Source organism: Silene latifolia, chromosome 1 (genome assembly GCF_048544455.1).
Source record: "Silene latifolia isolate original U9 population chromosome 1, ASM4854445v1, whole genome shotgun sequence".
Classification (NCBI taxonomy): Eukaryota; Viridiplantae; Streptophyta; class Magnoliopsida; order Caryophyllales; family Caryophyllaceae; genus Silene; species Silene latifolia.
Window position 1 is genome coordinate 50,869,228 of NC_133526.1, and position 22,906 is coordinate 50,892,133.

At 39.0% G+C, this 22,906-nt stretch overlaps 1 protein-coding gene across 1 annotated transcript; it reads left to right on the forward strand.

Moving 5' to 3' along the window:
• The first annotated feature begins 17,611 nt into the window (after positions 1-17,611).
• On the forward strand, positions 17,612-20,021 carry LOC141646555 (uncharacterized). Its single transcript, XM_074454426.1, has 3 exons — positions 17,612-17,691; positions 17,857-18,895; positions 20,007-20,021. Exons 1-3 carry the CDS (start codon positions 17,612-17,614, stop codon positions 20,019-20,021), a joined length of 1,134 nt encoding a protein of 377 aa, XP_074310527.1.
• The last annotated feature ends 2,885 nt before the right edge of the window (positions 20,022-22,906 follow it).

Genomic DNA, 22,906 nt, shown 5'->3' on the forward strand with positions numbered 1-22,906 from the left:
AACCGAAAATAAAAAATTAAATTTCCTTATTTTTGGTCTTTCCTAAAATATATAAAGTGTGTTAAATTGTCATCTAGTGAGGATCGAACCCATGACCTCTTGGTATGTGTACCCTCACTATTACCACTATGACACATTCAACTTGTTGATATTAAATACAACTGATTATATTTAATAACGAATTAATGATTAATTCTTTCAAACTAACCTTATATATATATATATATATATATATATATATATATATATATATATATATATATATATATATATATATATATATATATATATATATATATATATATATTTAATTAAATATAACTTATTATATTTAATTTACGAATTGACAGTTAATTCGTCTCAACTTAATATTATTTAATTTTCATTAAATAATTATCTCATCAACACATTGACTAACTTTTTAGTCATTTTGGGCATCAATGTAATTATATTTCTATAACCACATTTCTCAAATACGTCCTATAGGTGTGACCTTTAGGGACCAGTTGATCACCGCCATCTGTATGATAATAACGTCAAACTTTCTAGCAAGCCAACCGTTATTAGGTAAACGTTAATCAACTGATTAAATATACGAAGTATACCCTTGTGAACCTGTAAGAGATTTACAAATGTTATCACACTAATTTGTGGAGGACACCAGCTCCAACACGTAGTGCACGTAAAAAAAAAAGAATTTGGTGCCAAAGAAGAAGGCTAATAAAGCGACTGAAGAAGGCAGTACCATGTACACCCCTGTTCCGCGCCTGATTTGAAATACACGGTTCCACATGAAATAGGTGAAACATTTTGGGAAGTTTTTTGGCTGAAGATGAACTGCTTGTTAGACCAGTTAATTTTGTGTTGACACTGTACTCATATATGTTGTAACATATATGAAATCAAATTGATATATCTGCGTTCATACACGTTACCATATTATGATGCTACAACTGGTCACATTTGTATAACAAGGTGGTCACATTATTACTTATACTCCAATGTCACCATTTTTAGTCATAAACTAATTATTTTGACTTGAAGTTTAGTGTATGGCTGTTTATTTTGGATAACTTGCGACCTTCAATATTTGTGTTTCTGTTGAAAATATGGGTTACCCTGATCACATTTCTAAAAGAAAGAGGTGACATTATTAGTTATACTCAAATGTTACCATTTTTTTTCATAAACTAATTTTATTGAAGTTCCTTTGCCACCTTTCAAAAGTGGCTTTTTGTTGATCAATATGAGGGCAATTTAGCTGTGGATGATACCATTGTTTAACAAACTTTTATTAACATTTGGTTGCATACTAAAGTTAACATTGTGACTTAACTGTTAACATGGGAACATCAGTGACTAATCATGGTGACATATATGTCATTGTTAAAAATTTGACCACCCTAGCAGAGACATGTTTCTATGTTGTTACATGTTAAAAGGCGAGCATTATAACCTGCTGACATTTATGGTCATGATAACAACCGTGGTTTATAACTTGCTGACATTTATGGTCAACATCAAAATGTTAATAATTTACACAACAATGTGACCATGTTTGTTCACATATGTCACAATATTCGTACATCATAAATTTGTTACAATAGGAGGAGTGCCAAACAACTTCAAAATGTTACTACAGTACTCGTAATACTAATACCAAATTAGTCTACACATTTGTAGATCATAAGTTGTTAACAAAACGAGGACTATTGAACAATCTCTTCACAGCACGAAGGACCAAAAGTGATGTCCCAAAATACTACATCATTATCAGCAAACGACAGTTATGTGCCCCTACTTCACTTCTTCTTACAGGCAGGCTTTGTTACTGGACAGCTCGGGGCACGGGTTACATCATTAGGGCAATTATAAACAGGAGCTCCTGGTGCACAGTCTCTAGCACGCGTGTACCTGAGCTCGTACGAGGGTGGTTGTCTGCCAATGTCATCTATCCCCAAGTCAAACGAGGGTGAGAGAACCACGTTCTCCAAATCCTGGTCCACCTGATCAAACATGGCAATGAAGTCAGCATAGAATACGGGGTCGTTATCCAATTTCTGCGTCAACGTCTCTGTTACTTCTCCCGTCTCTTCAACATCTGCGGGCTGCTGTTGCCGCGCCTGCTGAGACAGGGGAGGATCCACCGTCATTTCCACTACTATTTCACGATGTAAGCGTGATACCAACTGCTGGTACCTTTTGGACTAGTACCATTTCAGTACACGCGCCTACACATTCACCAATATTGATTATGAGCATATTTAACTAACTTGAATACACTAAAATAATGTTCAACACACATACATATAATGTCACATTTAAACAAAACTATATATCACAGCTATGAAGCTCACCTTTTGACATGTAATAACATTTAGTTAGAATGTCACCATTTTAAGTTCTCAACAAACACTTACATATCACAGCTACGATGGTCACATGTCAATAGTCTATAAGAATGTAACCATCTTTAGTCAATATGTCACCATATTTTTTAGTTTTATATATAGAGAACATGCTGATACATTTCATACTAAAAGATCTACATATCACCACTACCATTGCCACATTCTAACATAAGATCATTATATAACCATTTTATTTCAGAATGTCGCCATTTTAAGTTATACACATACACCACTTGCTGTCACAATTAATACTACAACACCTACATATCCCAGCTATGATGGTCACATGTTAACAGTCCGCGAGAATATATCCATTGTTTATCAAAATGGTGACATTGAGAGTTTTAAACACACAGGGTCACATTTTATACTAAACCAGGGTCACCTTATAAATCACAATGTAACCATCTTAAGTCCCAATTTCACCATATTAAGTGTTCCACACACCCAAAAGACTGTAACCATCTTTAGAGTAATGTGTTCCCAATGTAACCATCTTAAGTCCCAGTGTCACCATTTTAGCAGTTCATAAGATTTTAACCATCTTTAGAGTTTTAAACACACAGAATATGGTGACACATTTCATACTAAAACAACTACATATCACAACAACTATGGTCACATTTAAAAAATAAATCATAATGTAACCATCCTAACCCAGAATGTCAACATTTTAAGTTTTAAAATGACACATAACATGCCGTCACATTTCATACTATGATGGTCAAATTTAAAGATTCAATCAAAATGTAACTAACTTTAGTAAAAATGTCACCATTTTCAGTTTTCAACACATTACATGCTGATTAAGGGTCGTCTTCATATATCATACAGTATAAATTGATTATGAAGGCTAGACAAGTGTTGGTACTTACGTCGTTATACAGACGGCGGAGATCCTCGTCGGTAGGGAGGTTATCTGGTAGTGGTAAAGACACAGTCCTACATCCTTTATCATCTACAGTTGCACTGTTCTGGGCCGGACGAGTTGCTTCCTGCATGGTAGCTTTAACTTCAGGAACCACCCTTTCAACCGTCTGTTGGTAGAATGACTTTTCTAGATTAATGGAGATTGGGTATATCTTCAAATCCCACACCCCTATACCAAACCCCCTTGTGGACAGTGTAAGTTTTGTATTCCTCTTTAACTCGCTTCTTCAGTTCATCATATGTCCAATGTTGTATCAAGGGTAGTGTACTCAGTGCAGGTTCACCCATCCAAGTCAGTCGGTGAAAGTAGAGTAACTGAAAGAACATTATGCATCCGCCAATACTTTTGGATTCGTTGTCCTTCCACGACTCCACTGAATGGTCTAAACGATCCAGAACATAAGAGCAACAGTCCATCTTCGGAATGGCAGCTACATCCTCCACCACGCTAATTAACCTTGTGTCAACTCGTTTGTGAACGGTTGGGGACAGGAACGATCCCATTGCAAACAACACAAATATTTTCTTAAAATCTGATCCACCTTTTACCAATTGCAGCATCTCACCTCTAACCTTGTCCAATTGTATGTCTTTCTTCGGCAAAGCACTGAACCTCTCTCTCTAAGACTGCACTAACTCTTTATCGTCTTTAACCAGCAGCACATCCTCCCCCGCATACGGCAACATGAACACATCATAAACATCGTGTTTACTGATTGCGAAGTGGACAAACCTATTAAACAACATCAGCCTAGTATGCGTATCATAACGCTCCAACAACAAATCTACCATGGTATGAATAAACTTAGATGCCTTCAACTCAAGAAGCCCTCCGAACCCAATATCTTCAACGTCCTTCCTCTGAGCTGTCGATAAGTGCTCGATGACATAGTGTAGGAAAGCTGGTGACCAATGTCCCTTCACTCCCTTCAATTTCCTATATCCGGACACAATCAACTAGTCGTTAAAGAAAACAGTTAACATGGTTGCATGAAGAGGAATAGTCAAAGCAATCTCAATCAAATGGTAACAGAGTTTAAAGGATTGTAAACATACGTTCCTTTCTTTCTCTGTCGTTTTTTTCCCAGGCACTGGCCCATCTGTTAACTTTCTTTTTGAGTCTTGGCCAACCTTCACCTCCTTCGGGGTTTGCCCAACAGCTGCCACTTTGAGAGCCCCTGCTTGCACAAAAAAAGGGTTGATGGTCAAAGAATATGTGTACAAGTTACAATCACAGATGTCACCATGTTAGAATCAAAGTATGTCACAGATGTTACCATTTTAGAATATTAATCTCACTAAAACAAACAGACATATTAGACGTAAGATGGTCACCTAATAACCCTAAACAGACATATAACTGATGTTACCATTCTAAGAATAACATTGTAACCATTCTACAATGACTTCTATAATGCAAGATGGTCACATGTTAACACTAACGAATATGTCACCATAATTAACATGGTCACATTTCCACTACTAATAAATATGTCACTATGTTTTTCATAGATGTCACCAAATTAAGCTAAGCTATGGTGGCCACTATTTCAACAATAACACATATGTCACAGTGTTAAGCAATAAATGAGACCATGTTAACATATAAGGAAATCTCAGACAAAAGTTTATTTTCTAATAAAATTGGTCACATAATAAAGAGTTTATTGATACGTGCATTTTGTATAGTCTTTTTAGCCTATTTTATGCACGTATTTCTACGCTTTTATCGTGGTTTTATGCTACGAAATGCCCCGTATATGCTACTTTGGGTTATTTTGTCTTAATTGCAGGAATGAACCAGAAAGTAGCGAAATCAAGTCATTTACCGTCCATTTTGCATGCATTTGGAGGAAGAGTAGATTTGGAGCGGGAAATATTGCTGTCTTGGGATGCGTGAAGGTGTTCCGGGAGCTAAAAGGACAAGTCAAAGTCAAACTAGCATGAAATACAAGCTGCTGAAGTCAATTATCACTCGATCGAAGACATTCTTGGTCGATCGAGTGGTTTTAGGTTGAATAATCAGTCGATCGAGTTGTGTTCCTACTCGATCGACCAGTTCCTGTATAGCCTTACTCGATCGAGCACCCTTCTTGGTCGATCGAGCTGTTTTTGAGTCAAGTTCACTCGATCGAGTGATTTAAGTGGTCGATCGAGTGGATATTGATGACGGGCTGGGCTTCTTAGTTATTTTCCGTCATTAGGTTTAATCCTACTCCTAATTTCTTATAAATAGGAGTAAGGGTTGTCATTTGTAATCATCCAATAATCCGGGGATCACGTTGCTTTTCTCCTTTTTCTCTATACACTGTTACTTTGTTCTCTTATTTCCGGATCGCTTAATTTCAGTAATTCTTCTTCCCTTATTCACTTTTTAATGTTTATTTCTTCTTTTATTATTGTTCTTGTTTATTTTATCATGCATAGCTAATTCCCGTAGTATGTTAGGATTAGGGAAGCCGTGGTAGCGATGCTTTAACTGTATTAAATAGATTAGCCTTGCGGTAGGAATTGTATTAGGCAATTTAATTGTTATCCGGTCGAATGTATGCATGCAGGAGACCATAATTCTAGTTAACCCCGACCTAGATCGAAAGATTGGAAGGGAAGGCTTGCTTAATTACAATAGGGTATTGCAGTGAGGGCGAAAGTTAAGCTGTTTACACTCTAGGGCGGTTTAAGGACCGAAAGGTGACGACCATAGCTCTTCCTATCAATAGTCTAATCGCCTTAATATTCCTGATATAATAGATCTAATAGCTGCCACGGTGGACCGACTCTTAGCATACTTCTTTCTCTTACTATTTATTCATTTCCCTTGCCTCAATCATTAGTATAGTTAATTCAATCAAACCCCCAATTGTGACATTTAGACGGATAGAATCGACAAATAGATAGTACACCGCCTCCCTGTGGAGATCGACCCTACTTACCGCTGACTTCTGTTAGTTGTACTTAGGTATTTTATTTTTGGTACGAAACGACAAAGATCAAATTTTGGCGCCGTTGGCGGGGAGGCAATCTATTTATTTATTTGTTTAATTTTATCTCTTCTTTAGCCTCAAGGGATTTTTCCCTTGAGGCCGTTTTAATCTTTTGTTTAGTGCTGTTTTGATAGGCCTTACAGGTACTACCTAGACAGTTCTAGGTGAAAGATAGTCAAAGGGAAGGCTTGAGTACCTTTGACCCACCACCGATGTCCCATTTTATGGAACAGACGGTGATTTACCGCGGAGATGTGGTTCTGCACGAGCACAATGCAAACTGTAGTTGTGCCGCCACATCCGCCCCCAAATGGCCACCGCAACAAGATTCCCCCGATATACAAGAAGAAGACCTTGCAGAGCTGAAATTCTTGATGGAGGAACTTGCATTCCAAGTGCAAGAATATGTCTCGCGATTTGATGAGCTCGAGTCTCAGCTTGCTCAATTAGCACCGAGATGGAGAGAGAAGAGATCGCGGAGCTGACATATTTGATGAGAATGCTTGTATCACAAATGCAAGAGAGTGATAGATATATGGATGCTCGAATCCCTGAACTGGAGTCACAAATAGCTCAGTTAGCAGCTGAGATGCAAGAAGAAGAAGTTTATCTTGCTGAGAGCGGTTTTTCTCGTAAGGAAACCGTGTTGCCCAATGATGAGGATGACTTCTATGACTCGGACGACGAGTTCCTATCATATTTCACTACCCCACGCGAAGATTTCAGCGCTGTACAGGAGGAATCACTCGATCGAGTGATAATTATTGGTCGATCGAGTGACTTTCCAGAAGAACTTGCTCGATCGAGTGAAAATTCTACTCGATCGAGTGGAATGCAGGAGGATAGTTCTCGATCGAGTGAATTGCGGGAAGAAATTGGTCGATCGAGTAATAATTCTGCTCGATCGACTGATTTTGTCATTGGGAGCTGTAATTCGTCATTTGGGCTTGATTTAGATGACGACTTTGATGATGACAACGGTTATGGTGAGTCTCCCTTATTCAAAGCCGAGCTGGATGCACTTGAGGCTGAGATTTACGGGACGGATTCCACTGAGGGCGACAAAAGGACAAATTGAGTCGGTAATTACTCCTAGCACGGAAGAGGTAATAAATTCTTTTATCTATGATTCCGTCATTAAGAGTGATCCACCTGAGGTAGTAAACGGTAATTTTATTATTATTTGTAAATTGCCTCGTCTTATTCATGCGTCCTTTTTCAAAGCTATACCCCCTCATATGTGGACGCATAAATTAGCAATTTCTCACCATCCTTGTCATTCTAAAATTGTTAATCTAATTTGGAGCCCTAAATTATTGACAATTGCTCCCGCGCTCCTTTATTTGGTGGATAAATTTAGGAGCGCCCATAGGAAATTTGTTAGACTTAAATGTCTACATATCTTTATTTCCTACCTTGCTATTCCACTTTTGTGCTACTTATGCTTTTGTGTAGCACATGCGCAGATGTATGATTTGATGCTGCGCGCTTTGAGCTGTTTTGATCGTGATTAATTAGAAGGCTCGAAGAAAAAGAAGGTCGAGCTGGACTGATCTGAAGCTAGCGCTACCCGGGAGGCAACCCGGAGATTTTATTTTGTTTTTATTCAATTTCAGTTGTAATAAATGGTTCTTATACCATAAAACTATCTCAGTAAGCTTGTTTTTGTTAGTTTGCGGGCTGTTTTAGTTCCATTTTGCAGGAATTACATCGAGGACCAGTCGATCGAGTAGTCATTCTACTCGATCGAGCACTTTAGCTGAGAGATCTTCTCGATCGAGCAGTCAATCCTTTTGATCGACCACCTGCAGAAACAAAACCACTTGATCGACCACATCACCATTCGATCGAGTTGTTCTTGGATGCCCACTCACTCGATCGACCACTGTTGGACGGATATCGAGTGTATTTGACTTGGATTAGCTTCCTGAGACGGTTTTCCGGGCCCTTAGCAACCTCCCATTTCATGGTCGGTTTGGGGAGGTCCCCTTATTTCGCGCTATCTTGTAAGTTTCCCGCTTTTACTCTCTTTCTCCTTTAGTTTGCATTTCCTTTCCATGTTTTGGTACAATGGGGGCATTGTACGGTTTGGTTTGGGGAGGTTATGCATCCATATCTGTGTCTGCATTTTGTTTTTATTGCATTTCTGTTATCACGTTTAATTTTCTGTTTGCATTGTTTTTATTTCATTAAAATCAAAAATTCCATAAAAATTTAAAAATTATTGAAATTCAAAAAAAAAAAAATTTTTTCACGTTTATTTTAGCATATAGGTTGAGTCGGAACGGTAGATTTCAATGATGATATTGCACTATAACTGTCTTTTTGCTTAAGCCTTGCATTGAACTGTTATCTTTTAGCTTTGTCTTTTGCATGTCTACGAGTTAATGTTTAATTTAGCTGAACGAATAGACTTGACCTGAAATTTTGGCAACCTACTTATAATTTCTAAGATTTAGAGCCGTATAAACTGGTGTCATTTATGACTAGTTTCATGTAGGATTGTGAGTAGTTACTCCTTGCATAGCATGTTCATCAATTTGCACATATATGAAATTCAATTGCTTTTTGCCTACATACATTCGGGTTAGTGGTTGGTGTCACATGCAGGGAGGTGCTTACAAATTCCCTTTCTTTCATTTTTACCCATTTAACTCCACATTAGCCAAATTTGCCAGTTGACCCTTAGCTACATCCAAATTTAGCCTGCCTTGTCAAGCTAGTTTAGATTGTTGTTTTGCGGTATATATTTCATTGCATCAAATGTTGGCGCATATTCTGTTGATTCGGAGTTGGTATCTATGAAGAAAGGGAGGATGAGGAAAAAAGACGTGAAAAATAATGAAAGTGAAAAAATGAAATGAAAAGAAAAAAAAAAGAAGAAAAAAATGATGTGAAGAATGAAGAAACCGAAAAATAAATAGAAAAAGAAAAGAAAAAGATGTTTAAAAATGGTTGACGGTTTCTGCTCCTATGTTCTATCTTATATCATTTGAGGAGTGTCTGCAGTTGGGTTTGGTGAGATTTTATGCCAACTGAAGGGCATGTGCTTAATTCATAATTGAGTTAGAATCGGATGTTGATATATGGTTTTGTTTAGGTACTAGCTTGGCCGCCTATACCTCCACATTCCCATAAATGTTTTGCCTTTTCTTACCCATTGCCTCACTTTACCATATTTTTGTAAGCCCTCGGCTGTGACAGGACCTTGTTTGGTTGGAATGTGTGTTCGGTAGTTAGAATTGTCTATCATATTATTTGCATGCATGTTTATGTGGGTCGCAGTTAGGTGAGTGACTGTCTTTTCTTCTCTCTTACATATGCTTACCCTTTGCTTCATGAGAGAAAGAGTGACCCGTGAGAGTCCATTATTTAAGGTCTTACAAGGTCGACGGTTCAGCTTTATTTATAAACATCTTATAACTCGTTTGCATTTGACTGTTTAGCTATAAGTTTTAGTTTGCTTGCATTAAATTGGCTTAAGTGGGCATTTGTAGCTAGCTCTGAGTTATTTTTCCGTTCCATTAGCGTATAGTTTTGAGTTTACTCGGGGACGAGTAAAGGTTTGGTTTGGGGAGATTTGATACGTGCATTTTGTATAGTCTTTTTAGCCTATTTTATGCACGTATTTCTACGCTTTTATCGTGGTTTTATGCTACGAAATGCCCCGTATATGCTACTTTGGGTTATTTTGTCTTAATTGCAGGAATGAACCAGAAAGTAGCGAAATCAAGTCATTTACCGTCCATTTTGCATGCATTTGGAGGAAGAGTAGATTTGGAGCGGGAAATATTGCTGTCTTGGGATGCGTGAAGGTGTTCCGGGAGCTAAAAGGACAAGTCAAAGTCAAACTAGCATGAAATACAAGCTGCTGAAGTCAATTATCACTCGATCGAAGACATTCTTGGTCGATCGAGTGGTTTTAGGTTGAATAATCAGTCGATCGAGTTGTGTTCCTACTCGATCGACCAGTTCCTGTATAGCCTTACTCGATCGAGCACCCTTCTTGGTCGATCGAGCTGTTTTTGAGTCAAGTTCACTCGATCGAGTGATTTAAGTGGTCGATCGAGTGGATATTGATGACGGGCTGGGCTTCTTAGTTATTTTCCGTCATTAGGTTTAATCCTACTCCTAATTTCTTATAAATAGGAGTAAGGGTTGTCATTTGTAATCATCCAATAATCCGGGGATCACGTTGCTTTTCTCCTTTTTCTCTATACACTGTTACTTTGTTCTCTTATTTCCGGATCGCTTAATTTCAGTAATTCTTCTTCCCTTATTCACTTTTTAATGTTTATTTCTTCTTTTATTATTGTTCTTGTTTATTTTATCATGCTTAGCTAATTCCCCGTAGTATGTTAGGATTAGGGAAGCCGTGGTAGCGATGCTTTAACTGTATTAAATAGATTAGCCTTGCGGTAGGAATTGTATTAGGCAATTTAATTGTTATCCGGTCGAATGTATGCATGCAGGAGACCATAATTCTAGTTAACCCCGACCTAGATCGAAAGATTGGAAGGGAAGGCTTGCTTAATTACAATAGGGTATTGCAGTGAGGGCGAAAGTTAAGCTGTTTACACTCTAGGGCGGTTTAAGGACCGAAAGGTGACGACCATAGCTCTTCCTATCAATAGTCTAATCGCCTTAATATTCCTGATATAATAGATCTAATAGCTGCCACGGTGGACCGACTCTTAGCATACTTCTTTCTCTTACTATTTATTCATTTCCCTTGCCTCAATCATTAGTATAGTTAATTCAATCAAACCCCCAATTGTGACATTTAGACGGATAGAATCGACAAATAGATAGTACACCGCCTCCCTGTGGAGATCGACCCTACTTACCGCTGACTTCTGTTAGTTGTACTTAGGTATTTTATTTTTGGTACGAAACGACAGTATCATTTATAATATGTCACTATGTGTTATGTAGATATGTTATGCTGTTAAGCTCATGTCACAATATCTTCACTATATTATATAACCATGCTAAGATATTTACTGTACACTAAAGTGGTCACATTTCATCACAATGTTCAGAAAACTCAACACATACGTACATTTTTAAACTATGGTGGTCAGTTTTTAAACAACAACACATATGTCACACTGTTAAGCAATATATGTCAACATGTTAAGATTTATGAAAACTCAGACAAAACTACATTTTCTATCAAAAAGTGGTCACATAATAAACATTTTATAAAATGTCACTATGTGTTATGTAGATATATTATGCTGTTAAGTTCATGTCACATCTTCACTCTATTATGTAACCATGTTAAGATATTTATTGTATAATAAAGTGGTCACATTTCATCACAATGTTTAAAAAACTCAACACATGCATACATTTTTAAACTATGGTGGTCACTTTTTAAACAACAACACATATGTCACAGTGTTAAGCAAAATATGTCACTATGTGTAAGTATAAATTTTATGATGTTAAGCTCATGTCACAATATCTCTACTCTGTTATGTTACCATGCTCAGATATTTACTCTACACTAAAGTGGTCAGATTTCAGACTGTATATATACCACAAGGATATGTTATAGTATTCAGTTTTATTCATAACAATAGATATGGAGCATCCACTTGTCAAAGTGGTAACATTTCAACGGTGACTAATATGTTACCATGTTTTAAGCATATCTGTAACCCTGTCAAAGTTTGGTAAAAAAAACCCAAACGAAGCCCTATAACCCTCACTACGTCACATATCTCAGATAAACCAGTGACATTTCTCGATAAAATGGTCACATTTCTCAGATAAATCACTGACAGCTTACCATCTACCGTGCTTGTGTCTTCCTTGCTCATCTTCTTTGCACCAAGAGCAGCTGCCATTTTCACGACTTTATTCAGCACCTCTGCCAAATCACCATCTTCGCATTCCGACACCTGCTTCTCCTCCTCACCACTGCCTTCCCTCTACTCGTCACCACTGCCTTCCACCCTCACCACTGGCTTCCCCATCTTTCTCACCACTGGTTTCAGTCTCCTCTGAAATGTCCTTTGATTCATCCATTTCTTCCCTTTCAATCGTTTCCACCGGTCTCTAATGAAATCCTAGATTTCATCTTCTCTTTACCCTTCTGCATCGGCTGCTTCCCTTTTCTTTTCTTCTCATCTCCTATCCATGAATATTGGTATTAATCAATTTTATCAACCAAAATAATTTCTTTAACATAATCTGACTTCACCTGACATTATTGTAACCTAAACATTGATGTCACCTAACCATTTTTGTGAGCTTATCTAAACTGACCGTTTTTACAACATCCATATAAAAAACAGTTACAAAACCAAATCTGACCTTTTTTAACCATTTTAATTATATTAATGTCACCATTCTTTAGTAAATAAAAGTCAACATGTTCAACAACTCCATTAATTACATCTACTTATGCATGCATGGTTAATACACAATATTGAACAATAAAGACCATTTTTTTACTTAATCTGACACACCATTCTACAATAAACAACATTCAACAAATGAAATAATATCATACCTTCCATATTTTTCTTCGGGGGTATCATCCTCGCCATTTGTTTCTTGCCCATCGTCTTCGGGAGATTAATCAAATGTTCAAATATTGAACAGATGAAGCTGATGACGGAGATTTTGAAGCTAAAAGACTGCTAAAATGGCGATTAAAATGGGAAAATGACGATTATTGTTGATGATAGAGTGAGAGTGATGAGAGAGTGATAAAAAATAGAAAAATTGATGTGAGACTGATGAGAGAGGGTGAGGTAGTGTAATTATTTGCCTGACATCAGACGAAATATTGGGAGTTCCCCAATTGTTTACTATTTTTTTTTTTTTGCTTTTCCAAGAATTCCATAATTAAAATAATAGGTAGACATGGCCCACTAGTATCCATATTACTCAATATGGTATTGATTTCGCTCGTCTTCACCTTATGACGGATATACTCCGTCACAAGGGAGACTAATTGTTGTTTAATATACTTCATCTGTTTTGTATATATGACTTTTGTATTTTCGAGATTATTATATACCTTTGGTTAATAATATTTAAAAAAAAAATATATTTGTTAAAAAATTATTAAATGACAAGTGGAACAAATTGAGTGTAACTTGATCAAAGACCAAGAAAAAGGACAAGTGGAACAAATTGAGAAAAAAATTATTTAGGTGGGGTCTCTCCCATTTACTCCCTCCGTCCCGGTCATTTGTTATCCTTTGGTTTTGGCACAAAGACCAAGAAAAGAGAAAGGGGCCAATTACTAAATGACAAGTGGAACAAATTGAGTGTAACTTGATCAAATTACTCATCAAATTCATTCTTAAAATAGAAAGGACAACAACACAATGAGACACCCCAATATGAAAAAGGACAACAAATGACCGGGACAGATGGAGTACTTGGTAATTAATTAATTACTCTCACGGATATTTCATTAACTACTCATTAGTTCAATATGTTACACTCTATTATGCTTTCATTAATAATTTCATGAAAAATGAGAATATAACTGAATATCTCATGTGAATATGTTGCTAATCTTACAATATATGAATTACTAATGTGTGCCCTTAGACACACATTAGAAAAACCCTTATCCTTGATTTGATTAATTATAATCTTATCTTATATATGAAGCTCACAAAAAAAAACAAGTAAATTGTTTAGACAAATAATTTCGGCACAAATTTACGAGAAAAAAAATCATATGTAACAAAAAAGAACATAAAATCTAAGGAAGTGGTGAACTTAGAACATTAGCTATATAAATTTAAACAAATCGAAAAACAAAATATAATCTCTCATGTGTGTTAAGTGCTGAAGTTAAATTTCGAGTTTGTAGAGAGTATGAGGTAGATCATTTAAATTTACAGAGGTGAGTTCGGGACTTCGGGGTGGGGTGTACACGGAGGGTGCATAGGGTTTAGTTATCTTTGATTGCTATATTCGTTATCTATGTTTTCGAAATTATATATTATTTGAAATATGGATGATTATTATAGTTGTACCTTCCAACTGGTTTTAAAATTGGAAAATCATTGTTGGGATTATCGTTTAAAACATATATACCTATATTAATTTATATGTCTTTTTATATTGATTTCTTAGATATAATTATTCTTATTTTAAATTATAATTTTGTGCAATTTATTTTTTATATTTATTCATTTTGTCAAATTACTGGATATCCAATCACGTGCAATTATGCACGGGTTTAAAACTGGCTCATACGAAAAGCTCATGCATATTCCCCTCAAAAAAAAAAAAAGCTCATGCATATAAGTATACCTATCATAATTCATAATACAATATTTAATTAGTTTATATTTTAAGAACTATTGAAGAGAGAGAAGGTCATATATATAAAAACAATAGGTCTTGGTATAGACGGGTGGGCCGAACAGACGGGTAAATACCTCTAATAAAATGGGTAGGGGGGACAAGGTGGGGTACCCCCATGTGTTTCCCACTTTATGGCAAATGGGTATTTTGTGAGGGAAAGTGGTATCCGTCTATACGTATAGACGGATAGTGTCCGTCTATAATGAGAATTTGTGATATAAAAAATAGAGTATATGAACTTGTCATATGTTGTTAGCTCCGACTGATTTAAACAAAGCTTTTGACCAATTATTTTGACGTGATTGAGAGGTTTGTACTAATATAATTGCAATAAGAAAACTTGGATATTATAAAAAGTCAACTATTAACATAAGAGATGTATGTTTCAAATGTATAAATGGATATGTTCTATGTCCTATATTCTGGAAGGCTACAACTTGTAGTAGGAGGATCCCATCAATTTATCAAATCATCAAGGAAGTAATTTGCAATGGAAATTCGAATGAACAACGGTGAAGGAGAGTTTAGCTACAAACAAAATTCATCCTCTATTCCAGTTACGCTTTATTCTTTTAACCTATTATAATTTCTTACAACTTTATAATGTCAACTTTTATTTTCACTTCCATCGTGTTAGCAAATGGTTGTCACCTTTTTAATTTCACAATTACTCATTTAAAACCGGTACTATATGTCTTAAGCTTAAAATGGAACAAATAGGTACCAAATCACATGGCACGTTGCCTAAAAAATGCCAAAAGTTTTTCTTTATTAGCACCATCTAATAGTATTTGACCCAACAGTTATGTTCATTTTAAGTAAAATGATACGAATTGTTAAAGTGATTATGGATCAATCTCGGTCAATTTTTAACCAAATATGGTAATCTACCTAAAATACCAATTAACATGTCGCGTCTTAAGTATATGTAGTTTGTATATTTGTTGTTTTTGCCATATTGATTGGCACAACTAAAATCGATGTATCACTAGATGTTCCATGTGATTTTGTGAAATCTACGGCCTAATATATATGCAGGGAAAGGTATTTACTCATAAACTCAGACGTATGGTAGAAAATGCGATTAAAAATCAGGTGATACGTGTTAGGGATAAAATATCACTTATTTGTATGGTTGACGTGACAAAGGATCATTGGTAGATGGAAAGTGGAAGGGATCGCTGACGTGGCGCAAGGAGAGCCGCAAGATCAAAAAGCAAACAAACACAAGTTGGCAAATAAGAAAACACGCGTGCAGAAGGAAAGCTAACAACTAAGTCAACCAACAACCCCCTATTCTTATGGGTTGACCAAGGATATACGAGCAGAAATAGGATGGAGGTTTTCTTACTCTGAGTCTGACTTGAGCAGTATAAAAGCAAGAGAAGAGCAACACTCAGGGGCATTCGAAAATCATCTCAAGCAACTCGTCATTCCTCAAAAATCCCGTCTATACTTGGCAATAATTAATTAGCTAAAATAATCATTGTATTTTCTTAGTTGCATATTGACCCTCGATTATAGTGCAAAGTTGGTGGGATTCCGATTCCCCCCGCGGTTGTTCCCACACCGGGTTTTCCGCGTCACCAAAAATCCTCCGTGTCATTTTCTTTTATTTCGTCTTTTCTTCGTTCATTGTCATTGTTGCATCTAAACCGTAATTGGCACTATATTAATCACTATCACTCACATAATTAATTCGTAACCGGTAAATTTTTACGAAAACAATTTGGCGCCCACCGTGGGGCATAGTGTTCATTTTCTAAAGCCAAATCTCGCAAAACCGAACCAGCCGTCACCATGTCTGGAACCAGCCAGAATCCTTCCAGCAGCCAGAGCATGTTAGCCCTGTCTTCTGGAGCAGGACCTACTTCTGCATCCGCAGGATCAGTCAGTGCATCCCCAGCGTCCAGTCAGATGATCCCCGTTAGCATGTCAACCAGAGCCATACCCTAGACTCAGAAGCCACCGCACATACTCAAGGCAGCAGGCCCACCCAGTCACTCTAGATCCAGCAGGGAAAGCAGCCCCAGCAGAGATGAAGCTGTGTCCAGAGCTCCGACCCAGGAAGGATCGGGCGCAGAGGTTCTCAGAAGCAGAGGGCTCCCAACGCTTGATCCGATGCAGGTGATGATTCATGGGATGAACACTCTGCGTCAGGCCGTTGAGGATGTGAGGAAGGACAACTAGAACCTGATTTCTCAGATCGTAATAGCATTCCAGACCAAGCCAACATCAGCACCAGAGGCTCCGACCCGAACCAACGGTGGAGGATCGAGTCGATCAATTCCGTCAGAACTAGTCACCATACTGGACCTTGCAGGAGTAACACCCAATGAACCAATTGAGCCCAGAGGACTGGGATGCCTGTCATTTGACAACCCATCCAGCCTGCAGCAGACATCAGGTAATGCTTTGTTTAACACCCCGTCAGGATCTGATCTTCCACCTTTTTCAGGTACCCCCGCACACCAGACATCAGGATGGCAATCAAGACTTGTCATCAATGCAGCAGCCCCATCTTGTGGCCAGTTCACCAGTGGAGCCTGGATCGGAGGACTACAGTAGACACCAGGATGGCAGCCTGCATCCATAATCAGTGCCACCCTAGTAACCAGTCACCCACCATCATGCCAATTTTCTGGAGTGCCCTGGCTAGGAGGTACACCTGCTGGTTCCTTCCAGCCTATTTCTAACCCTCTTGCAGGAGCAGGTAACTCGCTGGAGCAGCAGTACCAGGAGCTAAGGGAGTTGATGTACAGGATACCACGCGTAGCCCGTCCGTTGAAGAAATCGGCCCGAGACAGCTACGCAGACTCACCTTTCGTGGACGACATAGCCCTAATCGGTGTTCCTAAGGGATGTGTGCCGCCGGCCATGATGCTCTACTACGGAACCACGGACCCGCTCGATCATATCAACCAATACAAGCAGAAAATGATGGTGATAACCGCAACTGGATCCTTAAAGGAAGCTTGTATGTGTAAAGGATTCGGGTCAACCTTGTCTAGAGCAGCTCTGTAGTGGTTCGTCGGCCTGCCCAACAAGAGCATAGCCAACTTCGCCGACCTAGTCAATGCATTCAACCAGCAGTTTGCCAGCAACAAAAAGCCGGAGAAGCAGACTAGTGACCTCTACCGGATAGTGCAAGGGTTTGAAGAGTCCACCCGTGATTACTTGAACAGGTTCAACAAAGAGAAGGTGGCTATCCCGAGTTGTGATATAGCAACCGCTATACAAGCCTTCCGCCGAGGACTGCACCAAGATTCAGATCTTTACAAGGACCTGACGAAGCACCCTTGCACCACCTTTGAGGAAGTACAGTCAAAGGCAATTGCTGTCATAAGGCTAGAGGAAGACTCTACACCCATTAGAGGCGTCTATGATTCAGATCCAGTATCCAGAAAAGATCCAGTAGAGAAGAGGAGTGAAAGACCCAAACCCTACAACAGGAGTGTAAACAAAGTTTCTGGAAGTTCTGAAGGAAAGAGCGAAGCAGATCTGCCTCCGAAAGTAAGTGAGTATGGTTTTACCACTAATCTTGCAGGGTTATTTAAAGCTTTGAAGGAGTTGGGACATAGAGTCAGATGGCTAAAACCTCCAGCAGAAGGATACTTCAGCAGCAGAAAGGAAACAGGCAAGAAGTGTGAGTTCCACGGCAGCAACACCCATGACACCGACGAATGCCATTCCCTCAGAAAGGAAGTCAAGTTCCATTATGATCAAGGAAACCTGGATCACCTCTTACCCAGAGGCACAACCAGAGTGAACTCAGTAGATCAGGTTCTGCCATCTCCTCCTCCTCAATGCACTAGAACTGTGAATGTTATTACAGGTGGATCGGAGCTGTGCGGACTGACATATTCAGCAGCAAAGAGGCACGCAACCAGAACTAAGGGAGACATACCAGAAAATTCCTGCAGGATCAACTGCCAGAATCTGCCATCAGTTACCTTTGACGAAACAGATACAGAGTCCGCTCTAGAACAGCACCACGATGCTCTAATCATCACGCTCCCCATAGGAAATTGCGAGGTGAGAAAGATCTTGGTGGATACCGGAAGCTCCGTCAACTTGATCATGTTAGAGACACTCAAAGGCATGGGATTCACCGAGAAAGATCTAGCAAAGAAGGCGGCCCCCTTGGTTGGTTTCAGTGGCGAAACAAAGTATTCCCTGGGAGAAATCGTCATCCCAACCTATGCCGGAGCTGTAAACAAGCAGGTAAGGTATCAGGTTATTGACGGACCCTCTACTTACTGTGGACATGGCCCACCTGCGAGCCCACTTCGATCTATGGACATACAGTGGTCTTTTGAAAGCCACGCTCGGCGGCGTAAAAATGCTTTCGACCGGATCGTTTTAGATCGGTCGGTTTCGTCTCGGTAAGGGTCTCGAAAAGATTAGAGATGTTCGGAGTCGCCACCAAGCATTTGTGGGATGCTTGGAACCCGTTCGAATCCACTTTATACCTCGGTAAAACGAAGCACAAAGCAGGGTTTGACATAGGTACTAAAGATAAGGAATCGTCCCTCTTTAGCATCCTATCTCTAGAATGACTCTCGTACGCCCTGGAGGTGAAGGTACGTATTGGGAAGCCCTTTAATCAGACACCCAATCCTGCCCGCTGTAGCGGCCTCTACTGATCGATCTTGGTTGGTTGAATGCAAAAGTTGATAAAACGGTTTAAATGCATGAATGCGCATCCAATAATTTAAACCTAACATGTGAGAGCTTTCTAAATCGGTTGATTTAATCCAAGTATCATGTATAAGATATCGGGTTGGATTTATGGTTGATTTGCATGAAAGACGGAAATTAAACATCCATTTACCGTATTAGGTTTATGGTGCATAACGTGATCCCTTTGTCTTAGTAAAGCATTTTGCAAATATGATTTTGAATGGGCAAGTAGTCATCTGATCTGTCCTATATCCGGGCTAACCGGAGTCGGGATCGTCCTAGACTAATGCTGGAAAAGGGAACAGGCCCTGTACCAGGCGGCTAAATGAGGCGCAAGCCAGCCGGCGGTACAAGGGGACCATCCCTGGTTTTGAAAATGAGAACTGAAAGGCCTGTTTCAGGCGCGGGTCAACCTACAGTTATATGCCATATTCTGGCCATTTAGAAAACGTTGTAAAACGTGTTGAAAAATGGGTATTTGAACCCGGTTTGGTTTGAAAGGGTCGTTTAGACCGCATTTGTTAATTTGAAGAACTAGACTAGAATAATCATCATGATTTTGACGTTATTTCGTGTCGGGTTCGACTTGACAGGCCTGACATGAATAGTTTTGAAAATAATTATGAACTAATTGTTTTAAGTTCATTTGAAGGTAATTAGCCGATAGTCATCATCGTACCTGGGTTGAAATCCGGCATGGTATGTAGAACCAAGGATGACTTTGTGTTGGGGACCAATATGTTTATTTTGGAAATGTAAAGAAATGATGAAAGGCTTTAAAATACCTCCCAAAATGTAAAGAAATGAAATAAAAGGGTTTAAGTACCTTTTAAATGTTATTAACCAAATATTATCACTGAAACACGGATTTAACCGTCATGGTATGAGGAACCAAGGGTGAAAAATTTTTTATGGTTAAAAGAAATAAAATAAAATAAGAAGGTTTGAAAATATTTGAAATGGTAAAAACCGATTACAAATATGAAAATGAATTAAATGGGAAAGACGAGAACAAACACGGTTGAGTTCTGACCTGGACACCCCATTTAGGCGCGGGCAAGCCGGCGAACCAAGGGGCTTCTGCCCCAGGCCAAAAATCGGTTTTGGCTCGTTTATCCCATGGTTTGGATCGTATTATACATGTTTTAGCATGTTATAGTCATGAAACAAATAAAAACATGATAAAAAGAGGATTTTTACACCTTCATACTTACATGTTTGGTTATGGCGAGTGACCGACGTAAGTGTAACAACTCGTTTGGTCGGAAAAAACTCGGTTTAAAACCGTTTTGGTAAGTAAAAAGAGTGTTTTAAGATTAGTGACGGTGTAGTGTCGAAGTGGTCGATCAAGTGATTTAATGCACGATGACGGTACCAAACAATGTGTAAGGCTTGTATTTACGATCGATAGGTCGTAAATACGCGTCGGATTGTGACTTAAGAAGTCGAGTCGAGAATTTTAAGGGAGAAAAGAGGGGGCGGACACTCGCGTCAGTTTTCAAATGGGGGCATTTGAGAGGTATTTATAGGAAAATGAGTGGTTGTGTGAGTTTTGAGCGACGTGGCCACCTGGGCTGCTCAAAGAGGCGCGAGCCACGTCGCGGTTCTTCGAGGTGTCTTGTCGCTTTCACACAAATGCAATCATGATTTGTTCTAACCTAGGATTTGTAGTCACATGTTTGGTACTTGACCATTCACGAATCCGGGAAATTTTAGTATAGAAGGCTTTGAATATTTTGTTTTTGGTGGTTGACTCGGTTTGACTCGTTGTTGGAGTCGGGATTTGAATTTTTGAGTCGGTTTTTGGTCCGGTGTCGGTTTTGACTCTAGTTAGTGTCATTGCGACCCCGTCGTCGTGCATTAAATACTCCAGGTATTTTTGAAATGTTTTATTTTCGAAATCGTTATAAGTTTTTCGATGTAAAGTTGTACACAAGCTGTAGATCAAACGCCGCGATTCCAAAGCATGTTATAAACCGATAATCATCGGGTGTTTGTTGGAGTCTCAGCAGATACTAGGTATCTACAGAGCCCCCACTTTGACTGAAGCTTGGACATAGCAAAAGTCAAAGTAGAGCCCCTAGGTCAATCGAAGATTACAACCTGGAGACCCGAGCGACGTCGAGGCGGCTCGAAAGGATTCGGGCCAAGGACCTGCCGTCGGGAAGGGCGACGCCAAGGCGAATCGAGGGTACGACCCAAGGACCTGTCGTCGGGAACAATTTAATTAGAGTCTGTCGACTATCCGTACGGGTCATTTAAAGTTCGTTAGACTACGAACAAAAGCTCACCAGCCATAAGAAGGAGTCATACCTGAGGCATCTTTGGATACGTCCTTGCATGTTTGCGGACTAAGGCTCGCCAGCCGTGGTGCGTATCTGAGGAGGGCTCGCCAACCGCGATGCGTAGTAAGGCTCGCCAGCCATGGTGTGTACCTGAGGCGGGCTCGGCAGCCGTGACGTGTAGCAAGGCTCGCCAGCCATGGTGCGTACCTGAGGAGGGCTCGCCAGCCAGGGTGCGTAGTAAGGCTCGCCAGCCATGGTGCGTAGTAAGGCTCGCCAGCCACGGTGCGTAGTAAGACTCGCCAGCCATGGGGCGGTCGGTTAATGGACCGTGAGAATAGCCGTGTCAAATGGGCTTGTTTTGAAAGTAGCGAACTCATGATGCCGCCGTGGAAATAGTGAATTCGAATCTTCACTATCACTGTTTTTTGAAATGAGCGGGTTCCGCGAGGAAACCCTCTGTTGGTATTTGAAGGAATAGTGAATTTGGAATCTTTACCATTCGTTGTTCTTTTTCGAATTTGAAAGGGGCGGTTTTGATCGCCGTCTGTTTTAAATTTTGAAGGAAATAGCAAATTTTAAATTTTGCTATCACGTTTGGAGTGACGGTTTATGTGCCGCCGTTGACATTTGAAGGAAATAATGAATTTGGAATCTTTACTATTAATTGAAGTGACGGTTTATGTGACGCCGTTGACATGTGAAGAAAACAGCGAATTTGGAATCTTCACTATTAATTGAAGTGACGGTTTATGTGCCGTCGTTGACATGTGAAGGAAAATAGCGGAATTTAATTTTCGGCCATGATTTTGAAAATGACGGTTTTAATTGCCGTCGTTTGAAATTTGAAGAAATAGTGAATTTTGAATTTTTCACTATTATTTTGAAAATGACGGTTTTAATTGCCGTCGTTGAAATTTTTGAAGAAATAGTGAATTTTGAATTTTCACTATTTGTTTTGTATTTGAAAAATGATGGTCCTTAATGTCGTCAACGAAAACTCGAAGTTTAATATGGGAAATTGGGCCAAAGCCCAAATTTCGGTGAAAAAGCAAGAGGAGGCCTAATTGAGGTGCGAGTTACCTTGTGAACCAAAGGGGCTTCTCTATTTTTGTGTAAAAGACGCGAGGTTTGGATTCATTCCATTCCTCATTCATCTTCAACCTTCGACACGAAAATCCCACAAAAATCGCCATTGTTGGACCTTTGCTCACTTCCATTCGTGCTATCAACCATAATGTCATCTCAAGGTATGTATTTCCTCTTGAAT

What these genes read in the sequence shown, in the direction of transcription:
- LOC141646555 (XM_074454426.1), top strand. Translation starts at nt 17,612, where the DNA reads ATGGTGATAACCGCAACTGGATCCTTAAAGGAAGCTTGTATGTGTAAA. An exon ending in ACCTTGTCTAGAGCAGCTCT is followed by an intron (nt 17,692 to 17,856) that starts GTAGTGGTTCGT and finishes TTACTTGAACAG; the next exon opens with GTTCAACAAAGAGAAGGTGG.